The sequence below is a fragment of the Mycteria americana genome, chromosome 7 (genome assembly GCF_035582795.1).
Source record: "Mycteria americana isolate JAX WOST 10 ecotype Jacksonville Zoo and Gardens chromosome 7, USCA_MyAme_1.0, whole genome shotgun sequence".
NCBI lineage: Eukaryota > Metazoa > Chordata > Aves > Ciconiiformes > Ciconiidae > Mycteria > Mycteria americana.
In genome coordinates, this window is record NC_134371.1 from 3,486,939 (window position 1) to 3,504,951 (window position 18,013).

At 44.5% G+C, this 18,013-nt stretch overlaps 1 protein-coding gene across 1 annotated transcript; it reads left to right on the forward strand.

Annotated features, from left to right (window-relative positions):
• Nucleotides 1-410: 410 nt before the first annotated feature.
• OTOL1 (otolin 1) lies at nucleotides 411-4,551 on the forward strand. The gene is made up of 4 exons (XM_075509035.1): nucleotides 411-762; nucleotides 2,414-2,503; nucleotides 3,451-3,522; nucleotides 3,656-4,551. The coding sequence occupies exons 1-4, from the start codon at nucleotides 411-413 to the stop codon at nucleotides 4,549-4,551; spliced, it is 1,410 nt and encodes a 469-aa protein (XP_075365150.1).
• The last annotated feature ends 13,462 nt before the right edge of the window (nucleotides 4,552-18,013 follow it).

The following is an 18,013-nucleotide window of genomic DNA, read 5'->3' on the forward strand; positions in this document are numbered from 1 at the left end:
TTTTATAGTGTGCAGTTGTGTTGGACTCTGAAATCATTACTGAATTATTCCTAATCATACACTCGGAAGAGAGACATCATGTGTCCCAGTGGTCGTATAACTCTCAGTCAGTCCCTTGAACTTCTATTGATACCCGTGGGAGCACTTCCAACCACAGCAAACAGGAGCAGCCATATGACAAGTGCTCTGTAGGGCGACGGTAAATAAGGGCGAGCAGGCAGGAGGTTTTGCTGATTTTGCTTTACTTTCCCCATAGAAAGTGAGGCTTTGTAACGTAGTCCTCCAGGCAGATGCCCACGTGTGCCTGACACTACTCCTGCAGGTCTTCTGGCATTGTGGGGAACATGCGAATGCAAAGGGTGTTGTGCAGCAATTTATTATTGCGTTTGTCTTTTCCCACAGCTGCCAACATGTGGAGCTCACCGGGGCCCATCTCGGCGTTTGTGATGCTGGTAGTTGCTGCCGTGCAGGCGGGAGTGAAGGTGACCCCAGCTGTGAAGTACACGAAGACGAAGCCCTTACAGCTGGCGGGTGACGGAGCCTCTCACACTCCTCTCACCTCCCTCGTGGGGAAGAGCTCGATGCTGGCAGCACCGGGCAGAGCCGAGTTACCCACCCCGAGCTCCGTGGCCCGAGGGGCCACCACACTCTTCCCCTTTGAGAATTACACTCTCGACACAGCCGATTTCTTCTTCAACTGCTGTGACTGCTGCCCGCCTGCCGTGGGACCCCGGGGGCAGCGGGGGGAGCAGGGACCCCCAGGTACAGCAATGCCTGTCTCGCTGCTCTCAACTAAAGCACATAAACCGTATCAAGGAGTCTCCTGCTTTTCCTTCAAGAAATGAGTTGGCAGGACTTGTGGAGCAAATGCCGAATGTGATTATACCTTGTGTAAATCCAGAGCAAAAAAGCACAGGCCAGCCCCATCCCAGAAGTTATAAAACACCAATATGAGTGGGAAAGCCCCAAAAGGGAGCTTCCTCCCATGGCACTCACTTTGAGGACCACACTGGCATGGGAGCGCGTGCAGATCTGGCCCCATACCACGTCGCTGCTGGCAGGTGCCCCACACGGCCACGCTCCTTGATTCTCTGTCCCTGTGTCTGATCCCCTGGGAGTCACAGATTTACTTTCACATTCACTTTAACCATGGTTTTATGACCCTCAAAACTACCTGCAAGCACTTTTGTATCTTTGCTGAAGGTTTATGACAAAAGCCTCTTTTTCTTGGATTTTTTTTTCCCCTTGGAAAAAAGGAAATTAAATACAAATATAATTTTGGGTTCAAATTTTAAAATAATTATTTGCTCTCACAAGAGGCAGCTCTGTATAGAGCACCCAAATATTTTCTAAGACATACTTTGTCTCTTTTTTCTAATGCTAAAATACATATCTATAGAGCGCCTAATACTAATACCGCTATAATGAATAGTGCATTAGTCTGCAAATGTTCACTTTAATAGCACTAATATTGGGGATAGAAACTATTCATCTGAGGAAAGGTGGTAAAATCATGAAATAATTTTCTTTTAATACAACGTACTTGAGGGATTTTCACTTCTCATAGCTCAGGAGGGATTGGCTAATGGAAATTATAGTGGCTGCAGAGGGAGTTTGCACTTACACATCTCTTGAGTGTTGATGGAAAAGTCCTTGTGTCAAATGGGTTGTGTTGGGATGATTGAAGTTGCCATAGTCTGCTCCCAGACGTGCACTGGGAGTCTCTAGATTCCCAAGTGGATGAAAAAGTAAAAAAAGATTGAAGCCAGCTTGCTTGCCTTTCAACCCATCCTTTGTGCAGTATGGAGCTGTCTGACAGGTTCCACTTTTATATGTGCAGACTTAACTCTTTTTAAGGAGAGGGGCAATTACGACGCTATGGGAGCTCCTTAGGTGCACTCAAATATGAAAGGCAGATTACTTCTGATGTTTTATGAATGTCTGAGCTCCTGTGGCTCAAGGACAGCTGAAAGTTGATTTTAAAAATTCTTGAACTACTAGCCACGAGTGAAACACAAAACTGTAAGGTTTGGGGAGTGCAGTAGCTGAAAGGCAAAGGCTGGGGAGCTGCGTGCCTGACCAGGGGACCTACGAGCACGCACCCCACTAATCTCAGCACGAGCAGTGCGGCGTTGCCCCTACCACCCCTTGCCTTTTGCCCTGCCATAGGGTTTCAGCTGCAGTGTCTACAACGCATAGGGGAGCAGGGCTCAGGCCAAACCTGTCTGTCTCACATCTTCTTTGCACTGGTTGTATGACGCCAAACAGCCAGTTCTTCCCAGAGTGATGGAAACAGAGTTTGCCTTACGTGCATCCCTCGATGCCATGTTCCCTAGCTATTATTGTGAGTTTTCTTTATAAACTTAAACCTTTGAGTTACTAAGATAATTTTCTTGATGTGGTTATGTTACAGGTCCCAAGGGGGAGAAGGGAGATGCTGGTCTGCAAGGTCTGCCGGGAACTCCAGGTCCTCAAGGTCCAAAAGGTTCTAAAGGAGAAAGAGGTAAAGACAACTTAACTGCTTATTTTGAAAACAGATGCTGTTGTCCTCATCAAATACCACAAAATGATAGGAAAAAATATTTTTCAGAGGAAACTGAGTATGCTGATATGGATTGACGCCTTGCGAGATTTAGCTGGCATTAGTGCAGGGACAATAACTCAGATGGTGGTAGCATATGTGTAGGTGGTATAGGAACAGCTGCTCATAAAGATCTCACTTGAAACTCCTTGTTCTGAATGCGAGTTTAAAAACTGAGCTCAATTTGCTTTGGATTAGGGACATAAGTAGGAGAAAACCACCATGGAAGCTATGCGCAGGTGTAGAAGCTGCATTTCAATTCAAGTATCTCAGGCAAAATTATTTCAGCTAAGATGGAGAGCAACTATTGTCCATCAGTAGTAACCCAAAAGGAACCCTGCCCTTCATTTTAGGCTCAGAGCAGCTCTGTCCTGCTGCCGCACACAACTGGTAGGATGCTGCGGCTGCCTTTGGTCATGGAGAAACACACAGCAAAGCTGGTAACAGAGGTACCAGCAGCAGCGTGCTGCACAGTTCAGTCAGTGCGGTCACTTCTTTGATTCACTTCTCAAACAAGACTTTTGGCAATCCTGGAGTGAGAAACACAGAGCTGTCATCTTCTCCAACTTGCCATTAAACAGCAGCAACCGCCTCTCAGTGAGGCACTGATTAGAGTCAGAAATCCAACATTTGGGTGAGATGCAGTTGTCTACGTGATGGTGCTTGGTGCTGTGAGATTCAGCCAAGGTTTCTGAAGGCGTTTCTTGAAAACACACATTGCTCATCTCTGTTTTATTAATGAAGTGAGGGACACATGCAAAATGGTACCAGTCATGTACCAGTCATGTACCAGTCATGGACCTTCTGTGCCATGACTGCTGTGCTGCAGACAACGTCACTAACAGTGTATTAATGGTGAAATGTCCTAGGAGGCAAAGGGGAGCAAGGCGAGCGAGGAGTAAGTGGAAACCCCGGCTATCCAGGCAAACCTGGGCTGCAAGGTATGTAACACGGGCTGGGAAAGCCCGGAATATTGCACTGACCTTTCCCTTTGCTGTCGGTGAGGCCCCTCCATCTCCAAAGCAATCCAATACATTGAATCTTTTTTTCCTCCCCACTTTGCCCTTTTCCTAGGTGAAACTGGAGTAAAAGGCAACAAGGGCAACTACGGCTTCCCTGGACTGAAGGGACAAAAGGGGTCCAAAGGGGACACTTGTGAGAATGGGACCAAAGGAGACAAGGGAGATAGGGGGGATGCTGGAGACCCGGGAGTGGACGGAGAACAGGGTGACAAAGGGGAAAAGGGAGACACAGGGGAGAAGGGGTATTGCGGGGAGCCAGGGGGGAGAGGTGCGAAGGGAGAAAGAGGGGAAGGGGGGACAAAGGGAGAAAAAGGGAGCAAAGGGGAGATGGGGGCTGAGGGAATTCAGGGGGTGGATGGAAAACAGGGAGAAAAGGGCGAGCGAGGAAGTAAGGGTGACAAAGGGGACCTGGGACCCGCCGGCGTGATGGGACCTTCTGGGCCCAAGGGGGTTGCCGGCAGTAAGGGGGGCCGAGGGGCCCCAGGAAAGAAAGGCTCTCGTGGGGCGAAGGGTGCCCGAGGGGGCACCGCAAAGCTCCTGCGATCAGCGTTCAGCGCTGGCTTGTCCAAGCCCTTCCCTCCGCCCAACGTCCCCATTAGATTTGACAAGATCTTGTACAATGACCAAGAAGATTACAACCCTTCCACCGGGAAATTCAACTGCAGCGTGCCCGGGGCGTACGTCTTCGCCTACCACCTGACGGTGAGAGGGCGTCCAGCCCGCGTCAGCCTCGTCGCCCGCAGCAGGAAGGTGGCCAAAGCCCGCGAGACGCTCTACGGCCAGGAGATCGACCAGGCTTCCTTCCTGACCGTCCTGAAGCTGAGCGTGGGCGACCAGGTGTGGCTGGAGGTTGCGCGGGACTGGAACGGGGTCTACGTCAGTGCTGAGGACGACAGCGTCTTTACGGGGTTTCTTCTGTATCCAGATGTTTTTGAGATCCTGCTGTAGATTTAAAGGGCAAAGATGTTAACTGAGAAACATGCCTTTCCCTCTGCCTGCGAGAGAAGAAATGAGCATCAGTTTAGCATACTAGTTTAGTTGCTAGGTTTCGTGATGTTTTAACAAAAATATTTATATTTGCAAAATATGGATTAGTTTTAACTAGCAGCCCCAAGAAGCGGCACGACCTTTGCGCAGGTGGGTGATGGCTAAGAGAAACCATTGTCCAAATGCCAGCAGGACCGGCACGGGGAGGGGATTTCACATCACAGAATTCAGGTTTGTAATTAGCCTATTCAAATTATGTAATGAAACTCATTGTCCGACTGCAATTTTAATCAGGCCAGCTCCTGCAATCCTTGCATGGTCAAAAATCCTCTGGAAATCAGCACTGATAACCATGGGTTTTGATAAAGATTGCAGAGTTTGATCTGTGGAGCTTAATCAGATGTGAACATGAGTATTAGGTTTCTTGAAATCACACAAAAAAGATTTAAAGTTATTTTATTATTGAATCAGTATTATCTAGTACTTTAGACTTGGTCATGAATTATATAAAGGTTTGTCTAAAAGAGTATTAGAGCTATTTGATTAGTGTAAAAAAACCCTAACTATTGTCCTTAGGCAAAAATATATCTGAAACTTTCAAAAGTAACTGAGAGAAATGCATAATCCACCCTATTAGGCTGCTCAGACCCCCCCCTGTTTCTGAGCCGCTGCCGATTCAGCTGATGCTGCAGGGTCGGCCCTTGGCTGCGGGGAGGAGGAGGAGGCAGCCGGGAGCAGCCTTGGGCACTCGCACAAGTCCTAAGGCGTTGTGGTGGCCCAGTGGACGTGCGGGCATGTTTCTAAAAAGCTGGTTTACCAAAATGGAACTGAATCTTGTGAAATAAAAGTATGACATTAAATAATCTCTGGATGTCAGATTGGGTTTATTTCCCTATATATGCACCTTCTCTCATCGTGGTAACTTTACACCACCTTTGGCATATTAACTATGGCGCACAAAATTGTTCCAATCACTCTTTTTTTGAGAAATAAAACTCAAGTCCCATAATTAGCCCTCAGCAGCACTGGGATTTACTTGTCTTCTCAGGCAGTCACAAGCCTGGGACATTTTCCCAGTGATTTGACGAATGCTGGGTCTGACCCAACGCGGACAGGGCGAATTGGGCTACTATTCCCATTGCTCTCAGTTTCCTTGCTTAGATTGCCATCATGCTTTCCATACCATACTTAAATACCATCATAAATCGTGTCCCTGTCCCTAGTGTCTTCTCTTTACGTAGCACCAAGATGAAAAGTTCCTGAGACTTTTTTAATACAGTGAGAAAATTAACACCAGAGAACTGCTGTTACATTTTAAGATAAAAACAAGGCAATTTTAAAAGGCTGATCCTATCTATCTGGTAAATGTAAAGGGTCCTTCAACCCATCAGCTTTGCAGCCCTTTTTCAATAACAATAATTCAAATGTGAGATGTACGGGCTTTGTCAAAAAGTTAGTACTTAATTTGGTACTTAGTCTGAGTTAGTTCCTATGTGGTTCAAATCCAGAGTACTAAGTACATAAAAGATACAGATTTAAGTTTATGAATTTGCTGGCAGCTGTTAAATATTGAGGAAAACCAAGAAGCTGTAATAATAATTTTGGATTCCTGCTGTCACAACACCCTCAATTCTTTTGTTGTGCCTTCATGCTGCTTCCCATAAGGCCCCTGTAGCAGATGGTGGTCTATGGATATCTGACTAGCAATTTTCTCTTCTGCTGAAGTTTCTTACGCTTTCTGTGTAAGTAACCTCTACAAATGCTCTTGAGAAAGCAACGCAAAAATTCAGGGTCTCTCAAGAATCTGCTCAGATCTAATCCTCTCCATAAATTAATTGCCTGGTCCTCTAGAGAAAAGAGGAGCTGGCAACACCATGCAAACTAGAAGAGTGCCTGCTTCCTTCCAAAAATCTCTGCATAAAATATACCCGTGGAGGGGGCAGCTGGATTAGGAGACTTTGAGCTGCTTAAATCCTGCAAAGGTGCTGTGAGAGCAGGTTAATAGGAGCAGCTGGAGGCAATTCAGGCTGTGCAAAGGTCCAGACTCACGGATCCGGGGGAAGGACACGACACACTCCCACTGATTTCTAAACCCCATAATGGATATGGGAGGGCTGCAACGGCAGTCTGTGCTGGCTCCTGTGCTAAGGACATATTTCACCATTAACTAAATACTAGTGGAAGGGATTTCTATCGGAAAACCTGACTGGGAAGGCAAGAAGCATGCATACAAGTTACTGAAATAACACACAGCTGCTTCATATTCATAAGTTTCTTAGGGTCTATAGCTGTATCAGTAGTACTTTTAGTTTAATTTAAAGTGCTGATGTTTATTTTGAAAGCAGGGGGTTTTTTTTAGTTGAATTAAAATACATTAAACAAGTATCTTGCAAAGTCGAGTGTGTTAAGCACAGTGAGGGGTGGTTTGGATAAATATGGATCTTTGCAGAGAGGGAGTTATCTTTGTCTAATATAAAATAGAATTAACAATAATGCCTGAAAAATATTGTTGCTCTACTTCACTATTTTTTCTACTTTGGTATCTTGGCCAAACCATGTGTTGTTTGTTAACCAAGTGCCTTTAATCAAACCAGTCCACAGCTGGGCTCAAAAATTGCCCCCAATTAGTTGAAATATTCAACACAAACGAATGCACACACCTCCTCCCTTTACAAGCAGAGACTCACGGGGCTGGTGCCTCGGTAGGGTTTTTCCGTCTTTTAAAAGCCATATGAAACCTCCCTGCTCAAAGGGTTTCAGAGCTTTAAACACAGCAGATCTGCGGGAGGGCTGGAACGAAGGCGAGGGGCAGAGCTGCTGCCCGTCCTGGGGGGTCTTGCCAGCTCTGCTTCCACCTGCTCCAGCACGGGCTTTACCCTTTCCTGCCTGCTCCCAGGTAGCCTTCCCGAGACCATTTGGCTGGAAAACTTTAATCCAAGCCATTTCCCATAGTAAAAGGTCATTTTTTTGGCAGTAGCATTCGCTATCTCACTGCAGTGGGGGTTCTTTGATGAAGCGTTCTGCTGCAACAACTTTTAACGGAAGCAAACTGTTCTGTGAGAAGTTTTGAAGTATGAAAAAAGCCCTCGTTTTTATATGGCTTTCCTCATTTTTCATGCCCGTGTCAGAACAACGAATCAATTGATTGAGGATGTACTTTGTCTCATTGTGTACCACTGCTAAAAATGCCAAAATATTTGTTCCATTTCACTTCTGCTTCTAGTTAGCACAGATTTATTTCGTAAAACTAAGCCTCTCCTGTCTGTGTTGCAATGAAGCAGTCTGACACCGGTATAAGAGAAAATAAATGCTCAGTGTACTAATCAGAAGAGCAGCTGTTTTCAATAACTAAGAAAAATTATTCCAAGCTGACATAAGGCCGTAAAAAGCAGCTGCTTCTTTAATTAGGATGTTGAGGGCTGAATCTACAGAAGGATTTGGGTGCCTTGCTAGCAAAAATGTACTGGAGCCCTGAGTTAGGCAGCTACGTCCTCTGTATAAAACCAGGGGAGAGTGAGGTGCGTCAGATGAATGGATCCTGAGCAGTCACGACTCCTTGCTGCAAGCCCTCTTCTTAACCTCAGAAAATAGAGTATGCTGGTGGGAAGGAAAATAATTCTTGATACTTTGATAAAGCCCCTATCTGATACAGCTTTGCTTTATGCCATGGCTTTCATTTCAGAGTAAATAAAGTACCTGGAGTGGTGTCAGGGCAGCGCTGAACTCACTCTTGCCTGGCACAAATCATACCGCAATCAGCTATAATGAGATTACAAAGCTGTTCTGATTTCCAAAGAAAAACACCTCTCTTCTGGTATTTTTCATGCCTTTTCATCCCTGTCTCAGATCTTACACAGGAGCCACAATATTAGCACTCATTTTCATAATTTTGGTGGCAGGGCTGTGGTTTTTGCCCTGAGGAACACCAGAGGCACTGTCCTACACCAAGTAGCTTGGGTCTCCCTAGGCTTCTTGCTCTTGTTTTGTGGCTTTCCAGGTGCCCTGTAGCTCCCGAGAGCCACCACTTGCTTTCAGGCACCTCACCTTGCTCACCAGCTGAGCTGGGTTTGCCCCAAAAAGGCCACCTGCAACGCCTGAGGGCTGCTCTGTGGGTTAATAAAAGGCATAATGTCCCACGAGCTTAGAGGGCTGTGTCTCTTTGGGAGCAGAAACTGTGTCTTGGTGGCCTTGGCTGCTGGAAGGCAGCCATCCTTGGTGAGGTCTTTCTCCTTCCCTCCCGGATCAATATGTTGTGTCCCAGGCAGTAGCCAGGTAAGCAAGCACTTGCTGGTATAGACTGGTTTGGATGAAAATGGATGTGTTTCAGTGAAGGCACGCTGGCTTCAAGGTAGGAATTCATAACACGTTTGCAAACATGATATAACAATCCAAAGTCAGGTATTTCAGCTGAAAGATGTCTTGTTTTTTCAGAGATCTGTAACTTAGCTTACAACTACTTGGCTGTAGAAAGACTCTCCCCTCAAAGGAGAAAAAACACCTTCTGATGTGAATTAAAATGGATTATAGGGTGATCACTGCCAGTTATCCGGTATGCTTGTAAAATGTTGGAGCTTCTTAATAGGGGATATTTATCAAGCGGTGTGTAGGCTGGTATTGTTTTCTAGATATAGCCACCATTATTTATTCACAGTAAGAGCTCTGTCACAGTTTTGTGTGCCCTGTCTGCAAAGCTGTACCTCTGAGGCTGGAGTTTCAGAAATATTACTTGAAATTGTTTCAGAATGGCAGAGTACTGCACCATGCAATGATTGAATTTCCAAATGAAAAGGGTTTGCTCTTGCACGGTGTTACAAGGTCTGATTTAATAATAGCTACGGTTGTCTGTAGAGGTGCCTGAACTTAAATGCATATATTAAATGTTGCAAAGTCAATTTTCAGGTAAATTTGAATCACCTTGTACATTTTTATGATTTCTTTGAATTGCTTTTGTTTTTTTGTAAATGAATTATTTTTCAAGCAGGGATTTTTCCGTCTTGATAAAAAAAGCTTTCTGGGTGAAGTTCTGCTTGCTGCAGCCAGAACTTTCATGCTTTGTTCCTTTTATAGGTTGTTGCATTTGGGGTAAACCCCTAAATCTCTTATTTCAAGAAGATAAAATTAAAGCTGGGCAGAAAATGCACTGACTTTGTTTTAGCTAATCTTTCTCAGTTTAAGCTTTGTTTTGCATCCTCCAAAACAATCTGTCTAAAGTTTGAGACTCTCCAGGCTTTGGCTCAAATAAAAAAAAAAAAAAAATAGGAATAAGTCATCCTAGAACTGAGATATCTGTGTGGGTTGTGGTTTTTTTTTTTTTTTTTTTTATGAAACAGGTATTTGCACTTGAGACACTGGTGGGGTGAGTGAGTGAGGTACAAGGCTAAAGGCCTGGTATCGGATCATGAGATTAGGGCTATCAAATCAAGCAAAAAACCACGCATACTGTTTGAGAGATTAAAGTAATAAATTATTTTGATGGAGAAGTTTTCTGGTATTTGGTTAGAAAGCTGTATGCAGCTGGTTCCATAGCACTTAAATCTTGTTTTGCTATAAATTCTTTTTATGGTCAAGGGGATTTGAACTTAATTATGGGGCTATGTCTAGGAGTATTTTTTTTCCTTAAAAAAAAAAAAAAAAAAGAAAAAGATGTTTTAGTTCACTTAAGCCTTAAATGCTTGCATCTGAGCATGCACCTTTATGCTTGCACGTGCCAATGCTGAGGGATGTTTTGATGCGTCTGTGTGTTTAGTATGGGGTCATGCATGGGGGGGAAGGCATTGCTTTTGATACTTATTTTCAGGGTATTTAAATGGTGACTGAAACCCCTGTAGACACACCCAACCTCTGGAAACCCCATGGCTGTGCTGTCACCGGCGTTGGTGGCTGGCAGAGATCACCGTGCAAATCCTGCCTTGGGAGTGTCATCGTCACGTGTCGCCGTGTCCCCGTTCCTCCCCCCGTGTCCGTGATGCTGTGGGTACCAGCACCCATGTTTCTGTTGGGTGCTGGTGTGGGTGTCTGTGGGTGCTGGGGCTGCTCTGCGTCCTGGGTTGCACATACTGGCTTGTTGGCATCGCCTATTCAGTTCCTCGTTGTGACCAATGCGGTTATTAATATTAAATATACTTCTCACGTAAACAGGAAAAAAAGAAGAAAGCAAGTCTGATGCAATGGTGAAAAGGTAGTGGGAGAGGAAGAGAACAGGAAAAGAGGTTGGAATGTTTTATTTAAAAAAATACTACCTATATTTTTAAAATATGCCAGCTCTGTCCTAATTGCTTTGTATTTTCTGGATGTAAACAGGGTGGTGGTCTCCCCCCCCCCCCCGATGTGTTTGATTGGATTCCGTGAGGTTACTGAGATTTGTCTCCCTGTGGAGTCTAGACCTACGTGTTTTGGAAGAGAGCAGATAACGGGAGCAATGAGCTTTTGGGGAACCTACGTTTCGGTTCTGCTTGAAGTCAATGGGCCGATGCTAATGAATTTGGTTAGGAGCCACAGCACGGCGTGTTTAAGGGAGCATGGCTAACTGAGCTGGTTTTTTTTTCTAAACACCTTTAGATTGCAGTTGTGTCCTAGTAAAGCAATGTGGGGAAGTTTGTTAGGAAAAGAAAGTTGGAGGGATGAACAGCATTAAGGAGTTCTCTGGTGAGCTCCACTCAGCAAATGGAAACTCGGAGCTGAGCACCAAATCCCTGTTGCAGCTCCAGGGCGATTGTGGCAAGGGCTGACTTAGCTGTTTCAATGTCCCTGGTGTTGCTAGAAATACTCTGTAGGAACAAAGTTGGTTTAGGAATATTTACGGGGAAGAGTGTAGTATCCTCTGGAGAGGTTACAGATGAGGTTTTGAGTAACTGTGGTGTACACGCATTCATTGATAGCAGGGACTAAAATATGTATTTACCCTTGGCTCCTTGCTGGTCCTTGGCCGCTTCCCACCTCCCCAGCTGGAGCTGTATATGTAACAACTGAGTACATCTAACTCCGTGTGACAGTGTGACCAAAATATTTTGGTAACTTGTTGTAATCCTGTTTCCCTACCTGTTTCTCTTTCCAGGTAGGTTTTTTGGAGAAGGTTTTTGTCCAAAAGTGCCATGTTCTGATACCAGATCAGCTTCCAGAGATGTATTTCTCGGTGAAATATTTTACTTGTCAAGGCACAGTTTCGGAGAAGAGCTTTAATTCTTGCTGTGCATAATTTAGTACGGGGTTTGGGGTCTGTTTCTTCACATGCTGTGTGTGTGAGCAGCCCAGCGAGCCCTCAGCTGCTGCTGCTTCTAGGGGGAACCAACTTTTTCTTTCCCCACTGGTGCTGCTGAAAAGCCTGGGTTCATTTGGATGAAAATCAGAGGGTGTTTTCCCCTAAAGGTCAGCGCTCCTTACTCGAGATCGCAGTAGAGCAGCCAGGCACAGAAGGGGTAGGGTATAGCTTGAAAACTTATTTTCAGTTTCCCTTCCTGTGTCTCTGGTGGATGCTGTGTGAAACGATTAATTTTTTTGGCAGACCCTCTAAGATAATGTAAATGTTTGACTCCCATTCCTGCTCCAAGGAGCTTTCAGTTTAAGTGTTTGATGGGAGATGGATCACCTGAAATGAGTGGGTTTTTTTATTTATTTCTTGTTATTTTTGCAGAGGGGTTGGTGTGTGTGGTCTGTTTTAGCCCAGCTCTGTCTCCCTTAAGAAGCCAGGTAGATGTCTGGGAGAGGAGATAACCAGACAGAACTGCTTTTTCTTTCTCTTATGCTCTTCTGGTAAGAGATCAATGTAAATGTGTCTCTTCTAGACAGCGTAACGCTTAATTGCTTCTCTCTTAGAAGGAGTCGTGAGGTCATGGGGAAATTGCTGGTGCACCTCTTCTCCCTGCAGAGGAAATGCCTATTCTTGCTTTATTGTTAAACTGTCTCTATAGTTGCCTCTTGCCCACCTTTATCGCTGCACTTTTTCTTTCTATACCTTGAACTTAAACCTATTGATCTCTAATGAAAAATCAATTATTGGTAAGTAAAAAATTACATCTGTGGAGTATCTTGCTGTGCTGAGTCGCCAAGTAGTGAGAAAGGGCTGGAAAACCAAAGTTTGCTATGAGGGCAAAGTCATAAAAGAAGCACTGGGTTTTATTTTAGTTGGATTGTGATTCAAATGAGTAATACGCTATTTTATGGTGCCTGTGTAATATTATTCTGACATTTCTAGTTATCTACGTAAACTTTCATTGCTCCATAACAATTTATTAAGCTGTAGGGTATTCATAAATATGTGGCTAGCTTAATGCGATTGTTCATCAGTTTGGTATTGAAAGGGCACCGACATAGTCAATAAAGATATCTGTCTCGGTGTTTCTTTCATTTTAAAGAGTCGATAAAATGTCGGGATAATACAATCGCTTTATGTGAGCTAAATTTTTATTTTTTCACTTTGACTCTTTCCCTTTTGGTATTCGGCTGCATAGCACAGGCCCGTAAATTGGCTTTAAAGGTGCAAGATTGGGGTTGTGGAGGATAGCTTTATAAACACAAACGCTAATAATTTAGATTCAAAGCAGTTATGACCTTAGAGAACATCTCTGGCTGGATAAAACTGTTATCAGCCTGTTCAGAATATTTTCTCCTTAGCGAGTAAAGCAGCTTGGAGCCATGAAGTACAGCTGGAACTGCAGGAGATCCTGAGAATGGGAAGAAACGAAGAAATAAATTTTACAAGTTTCCAAGTCCTTAGCTTTTTGGTACCAAAACCAAATAAATTCTTATTAAACCTGACAAGTCATCTTAAAGCTTTCAGTATCTCCGTGACACGTAGATCACAGCTCCTGAAAATTGATATTACTAAAGCTTACCTAACGTTGACTACTCCGAGTGTTTCTTCTGGGATCAGTTACAACAGCCAAGGTGGTAGTTGTTTTCCCCTCTCGAGATCCCCAAAATAATAAAACAGCTGGGGATTCATCTGCTTTCAGTGCAACATTGCTCAATACTTAGAGCAGATGGACATCCAGGGTGACTGCCTGCTTAAATAGGCACCCGGACTGAACTGAAGTGAGTGGTGCAAGGAAACTGTTGAGAAACCGAGTGTCCTGGTTACCGCCTTGCTCAGGAGGTACTTGATTAATCGCCACAGACATGAGAGTATGCACAGAGCATCTGTTGAGGGTTTGTTCCTAGAGCTTTGGAAGGTCTCTGCAGGGCCAGGTTAGCTGGTGAGCTGTGGTAGAACCACACGCGCTGCATGGAAGAGAGGACAAACCCAACTCTCCTTCCACGGACTCTTTTTTTCCCCTCTACTGAAGTGTTATCTTTAAATTAAGCAATTCCATAGCTCACTTTCCTACCCACTTCACATGCACCGGTGTCATTTTCAGCCTTTCTTCTCTGCCACAAGGCGTGGACTGAAGGGCTCCGACGTGTGTGATGAAAGCTGACGTTTCTCAAATTGCGTAGCTGCTCTGCTCTTGAAAGCTGACGAGCAGGACGACAGCGTGGGGCTCCCTTTAGCTCTGCCTCTTTCCCCGCTGTGATAAGAGGAGGAGAAACACCTATCCAATAGCTGCAATCAGTGTCGGGGCTAGATCAGAGGAAAGGAATGCCACAGATGAGGAATTTTTATGAACTCCTCTGTAGTTTGTTACAGTTACTTGGTAGGACCTAATTACATGAGAAAGCTCAACTCAAATGCATTTTTTAGCCCGGTAAAGCTCTACTGCCTTTATAGCTTTTGTAAGTGGTCTGAATGGTCCAGAAAGGTCAAGGTCTGACCATGACCACCACAGAGCCCAGTGGTCCAGCTGTCACAAGAACCTGGGATCCTTCCAGCATGCAATTACCTGCTCTAAACAGTAGATTAAACTGTCCTACAAATGCAGCTGCAAGTGGCTTTGTCGCATGTTCCTCTGCTTTCCCATAGAAAGTGTAATTAACATAGCTGCAAACGAGCTCTTTCAGCAGTTTTCCCCACTGTCCCATAAAATGTGAAAAATATGGGTCAGTGCATTTATTAGACCCTCAGAATGTGCACAGCTCTATCAGCTCCTGGCACTTAGCAGTAAGTCCTCTGCTCTCCCATTAAAATGTAAATTGGAGGAGAAAATGTCTTCATTTGGGTGGGTTTCTAACTTAGCTCTTCTAGTACTGCATTGGGAAGTTAATGGGAGAATGTGATTTTTCACAATCTCCCTCATGCTGAAAGAATTGGCTGTTTGAGGCTGATATTTAATTAGTTCTGCTTCTCCTGGATAATAAACGGGGAGAAGGGAGTTGATGCATGTGTTACTTAACTTCTGCCTTTAACGATGACTTGAGGGGGAAAAAAGCGAGCAACTATTAATTCCCCACAGGTTTTGCTATGGCTGACACGGCCGTAACTGGAGGTTCCTACCTCTCCGCAGTGCTAAATATAACTGAAAGGTGGACAGGTATGTCTCACGTCAATGATAAGCAAACTGTACCTTTAGACTGCTCTGTTCTTTGACGGCTTTCGGTGAGCTAAGGGGGGGGTCACTGAGTGCTAGAGCCTCTCGCTAAATATATGAAATAGGTGGGGTTTTTTGTACATTCTTAGTGATGAGAATATTTTGAGCAGAAATGTTTGAAATCTTCACGTATTTAAAATCTATTTTTTTTTTTTAAGATAAATTGAAATAACTATGATGATACTTGTTCTTGAGCCCAATGATGTGTGGTGTCTAGTCACGATGCTGGGGCTGGAAGTATGATGTGTGGTATCCAGTCATGATGCTTGGGCTGGAAGCAATTTCAGAATCAAAATATTTCTAATGTTTTGGAGCTCTTATTCTGTGGCTGTTTTGTGATACCTCCACTTCTGCGATCCTCGCTCCAGCACGGCCCCATGGCATCGGGAGGAAATAAAGTACTGATGGAGGCAGGCTGAAACGTCAGGATCTTTCTGCCTGTGTTCAGGACAAAAGCGTGGGGTTCCCTGACCTGTGCAACCTACTTTTCTTCTGGTTTCTGTTGTTCAAGCTCCTAAAATCCTTAGGTAGCCAACTCTACAGGATTTAAGAGAAAATCCACAAGAATTCTTATCAATGGAGAAAGGCTGAAGTCCGGTCTGGTCAAAACAAGCTATGGGTTGTAATTTTTTTAAAAAAAAAGTACACCTTTCGACTAATTTTCTTCGGAGGCGCTGAATATTGATGATGCTTTTATCAAAACAATAAATTGGTTTTAATAATCTCAACTTCCATCTGGAAGTACCTGAAGATAAAGCCTTTAGACCTCTCCTGCTCTAACTGAACGATGCCAACGTGGATTTTGGTTTGGGCCTTTCCTTGGGTTTGTTTACCAGGCAAAGCCTGCTTGCTGTTCTGCTGCTATCGCTATACAGAGAAGTGGGAAATAGCAGCCAGAGTAATAAGTAGCTCATCCCTGTTAATTTACCAAGTAGATGGAAACAGGGCAGGGACTAGTGTAACTGTCTTTCACTGCCAAGTGTAATCCAGATGTCTGACATGCTCCTGGAGAGAATACTTAATACTCCTGTGGCTCTGGTTTTTTCTCTTTCTTTTTTTTTTTTCCCCTCCTGCCTTCTGTGAAGGGTAAATACCAACAATATCTCAGCTCTTTATCCCTGTGTCCTCTTGTTGAACAAGATAATAGACTCTGACTTACTAGAATTTGCATCTGTGGATCTGGCAAACAATTTCTGGACAGGTGCAAAGCAACAGGGTCCAGGAGAATAACCTGCTGTGCATATGCTATTTCTAGACACTGTGTATTACACGTAATCTGTAATGCAAACTGAAGGTAACGACGCAGTCCTGACATGAGAGATGATTAGATCATCCAGACCATCTTCTGCCTTGGCAAGGTTGCTTCCTCTAGAATATTTCGAAGAGAAATGACTCCACAAAAGCTATTTATTGCCTAAGAGATCCTGCTCTGTGACTGTCCCCCCTAATAATTTTAATCTTAAATCTTGAACCCTAATATATCCTGAATACCCTATCACATTTAGCTGCTGATGCACAGAAGGTGCAGATGTACTGCACGGTGCCTGTGTATGCTCCTGGGTGACCCCATGCCTGGACCACCCCAAACCTGTGCCAAAATCACCCTGCAATGTCAGACTATATGTGGTGCTGGCCAGAATTGGTGGGTATATGGCTCTCGCGGCGCTGGGGGGCTCTGGCTGCTCGCAGCCCTGTGGCTGGAAGGGATTTGTGCGTGCACAGCTGGGCACATCTGGGAACTCGACAGCCTCGGTCTTCCCCTGCAAAACCTTAGGGCCAGGAAATATAAAAAGTGTCTGAGAACATAAATATATGGACCTGTATGTTATGAAGGCTAGTATATTTAGTGCTTTTAAGATCAGAATCTTTTTTTTCTTTCATTGTGTCATAAATGTAGTCACGCAAGAAATGAGCATTTAGCAGTGAGTTGTATACGCCTGCTTTGTGTTGCCTTGGCTCTTTTCTCTTTATAGCTGTTTCTCTCTTCTGCATACTCATAGTCTTTATGTTTCTTAAGGTTTTATTTTAGTTCTATTGCTATCCAGATTTTTCTTTTCCCCAGGGCATATCTATTTGTTTGGATGACTAACTTGCTTTTCCTGTATAAATCTGAATTTCTAAGTTGCTGATCCAAGTCTCTCCAATGATAAGTCATTGTCCATCTGTTTGCTTCCTCCTGAGCTTGCACTGCGAGCTGCAAAAAGGATTAACGTATATATAGTAGGCATGCACGTTTGGCTAGTCAGAATTAGTAAGGAACGGCCTCATGCCTTGTTCTTTCGATGTTCCTGTTGGCGTTTGATTTTTCTCTGCTGGCTTCTGTGCCTCTCTGTAGCCTGGTCCTTCTGGCCCTGTGCTTTCCTCTGGGAGTTAATAAGTGATGCCCGCTCCCCCATGCACTCTGCTCGCCATTCAGGTGGCAGAGATGGTTAACGCTATTTCCCGGCCGCTGGTTTAGATTTCTTTTGAAGTACTGAATGAGTGTGAGTGGCTGATCCCCTCGGCATCCCTCACTAGCAAGGGGCTTTTATTTCCACCCTACAGACAAAGGAAGACAAGACATGGTGAAATTAAATGATTTCTGAAGAAGGGTATTCTCCAGGTTTTTATGATGCATTGGCAATGCTGAAGATGGAGTCGAAGCGAGCTGAGGCTCATCTCTGGGAGCATCCTTTTCCTCCCTACGTGCAAAACGGGGCTCCCGCCTTCAGGCGTTTGCTTGCGAAGGAAGAGCCAGGACGGGGTGGTGCCAGGCGGAGGAGCAGCCCTAGCAGGTCCTGCTTGTTTGGCCTTTCTTGCCTGCACGCTAGAAGAAGGGGCACACGAGTTTAAGGAAAATGTGTTGAAGATGCTGTGTTTTCCTCAAACGTTTTGTAAAGCAAGGTGAACAAAACAAGAAAAGAAACGGTACATCTTGCCCAAAATATTTCAGTGACTATTTGCCTATGGCCTGTACACAAACC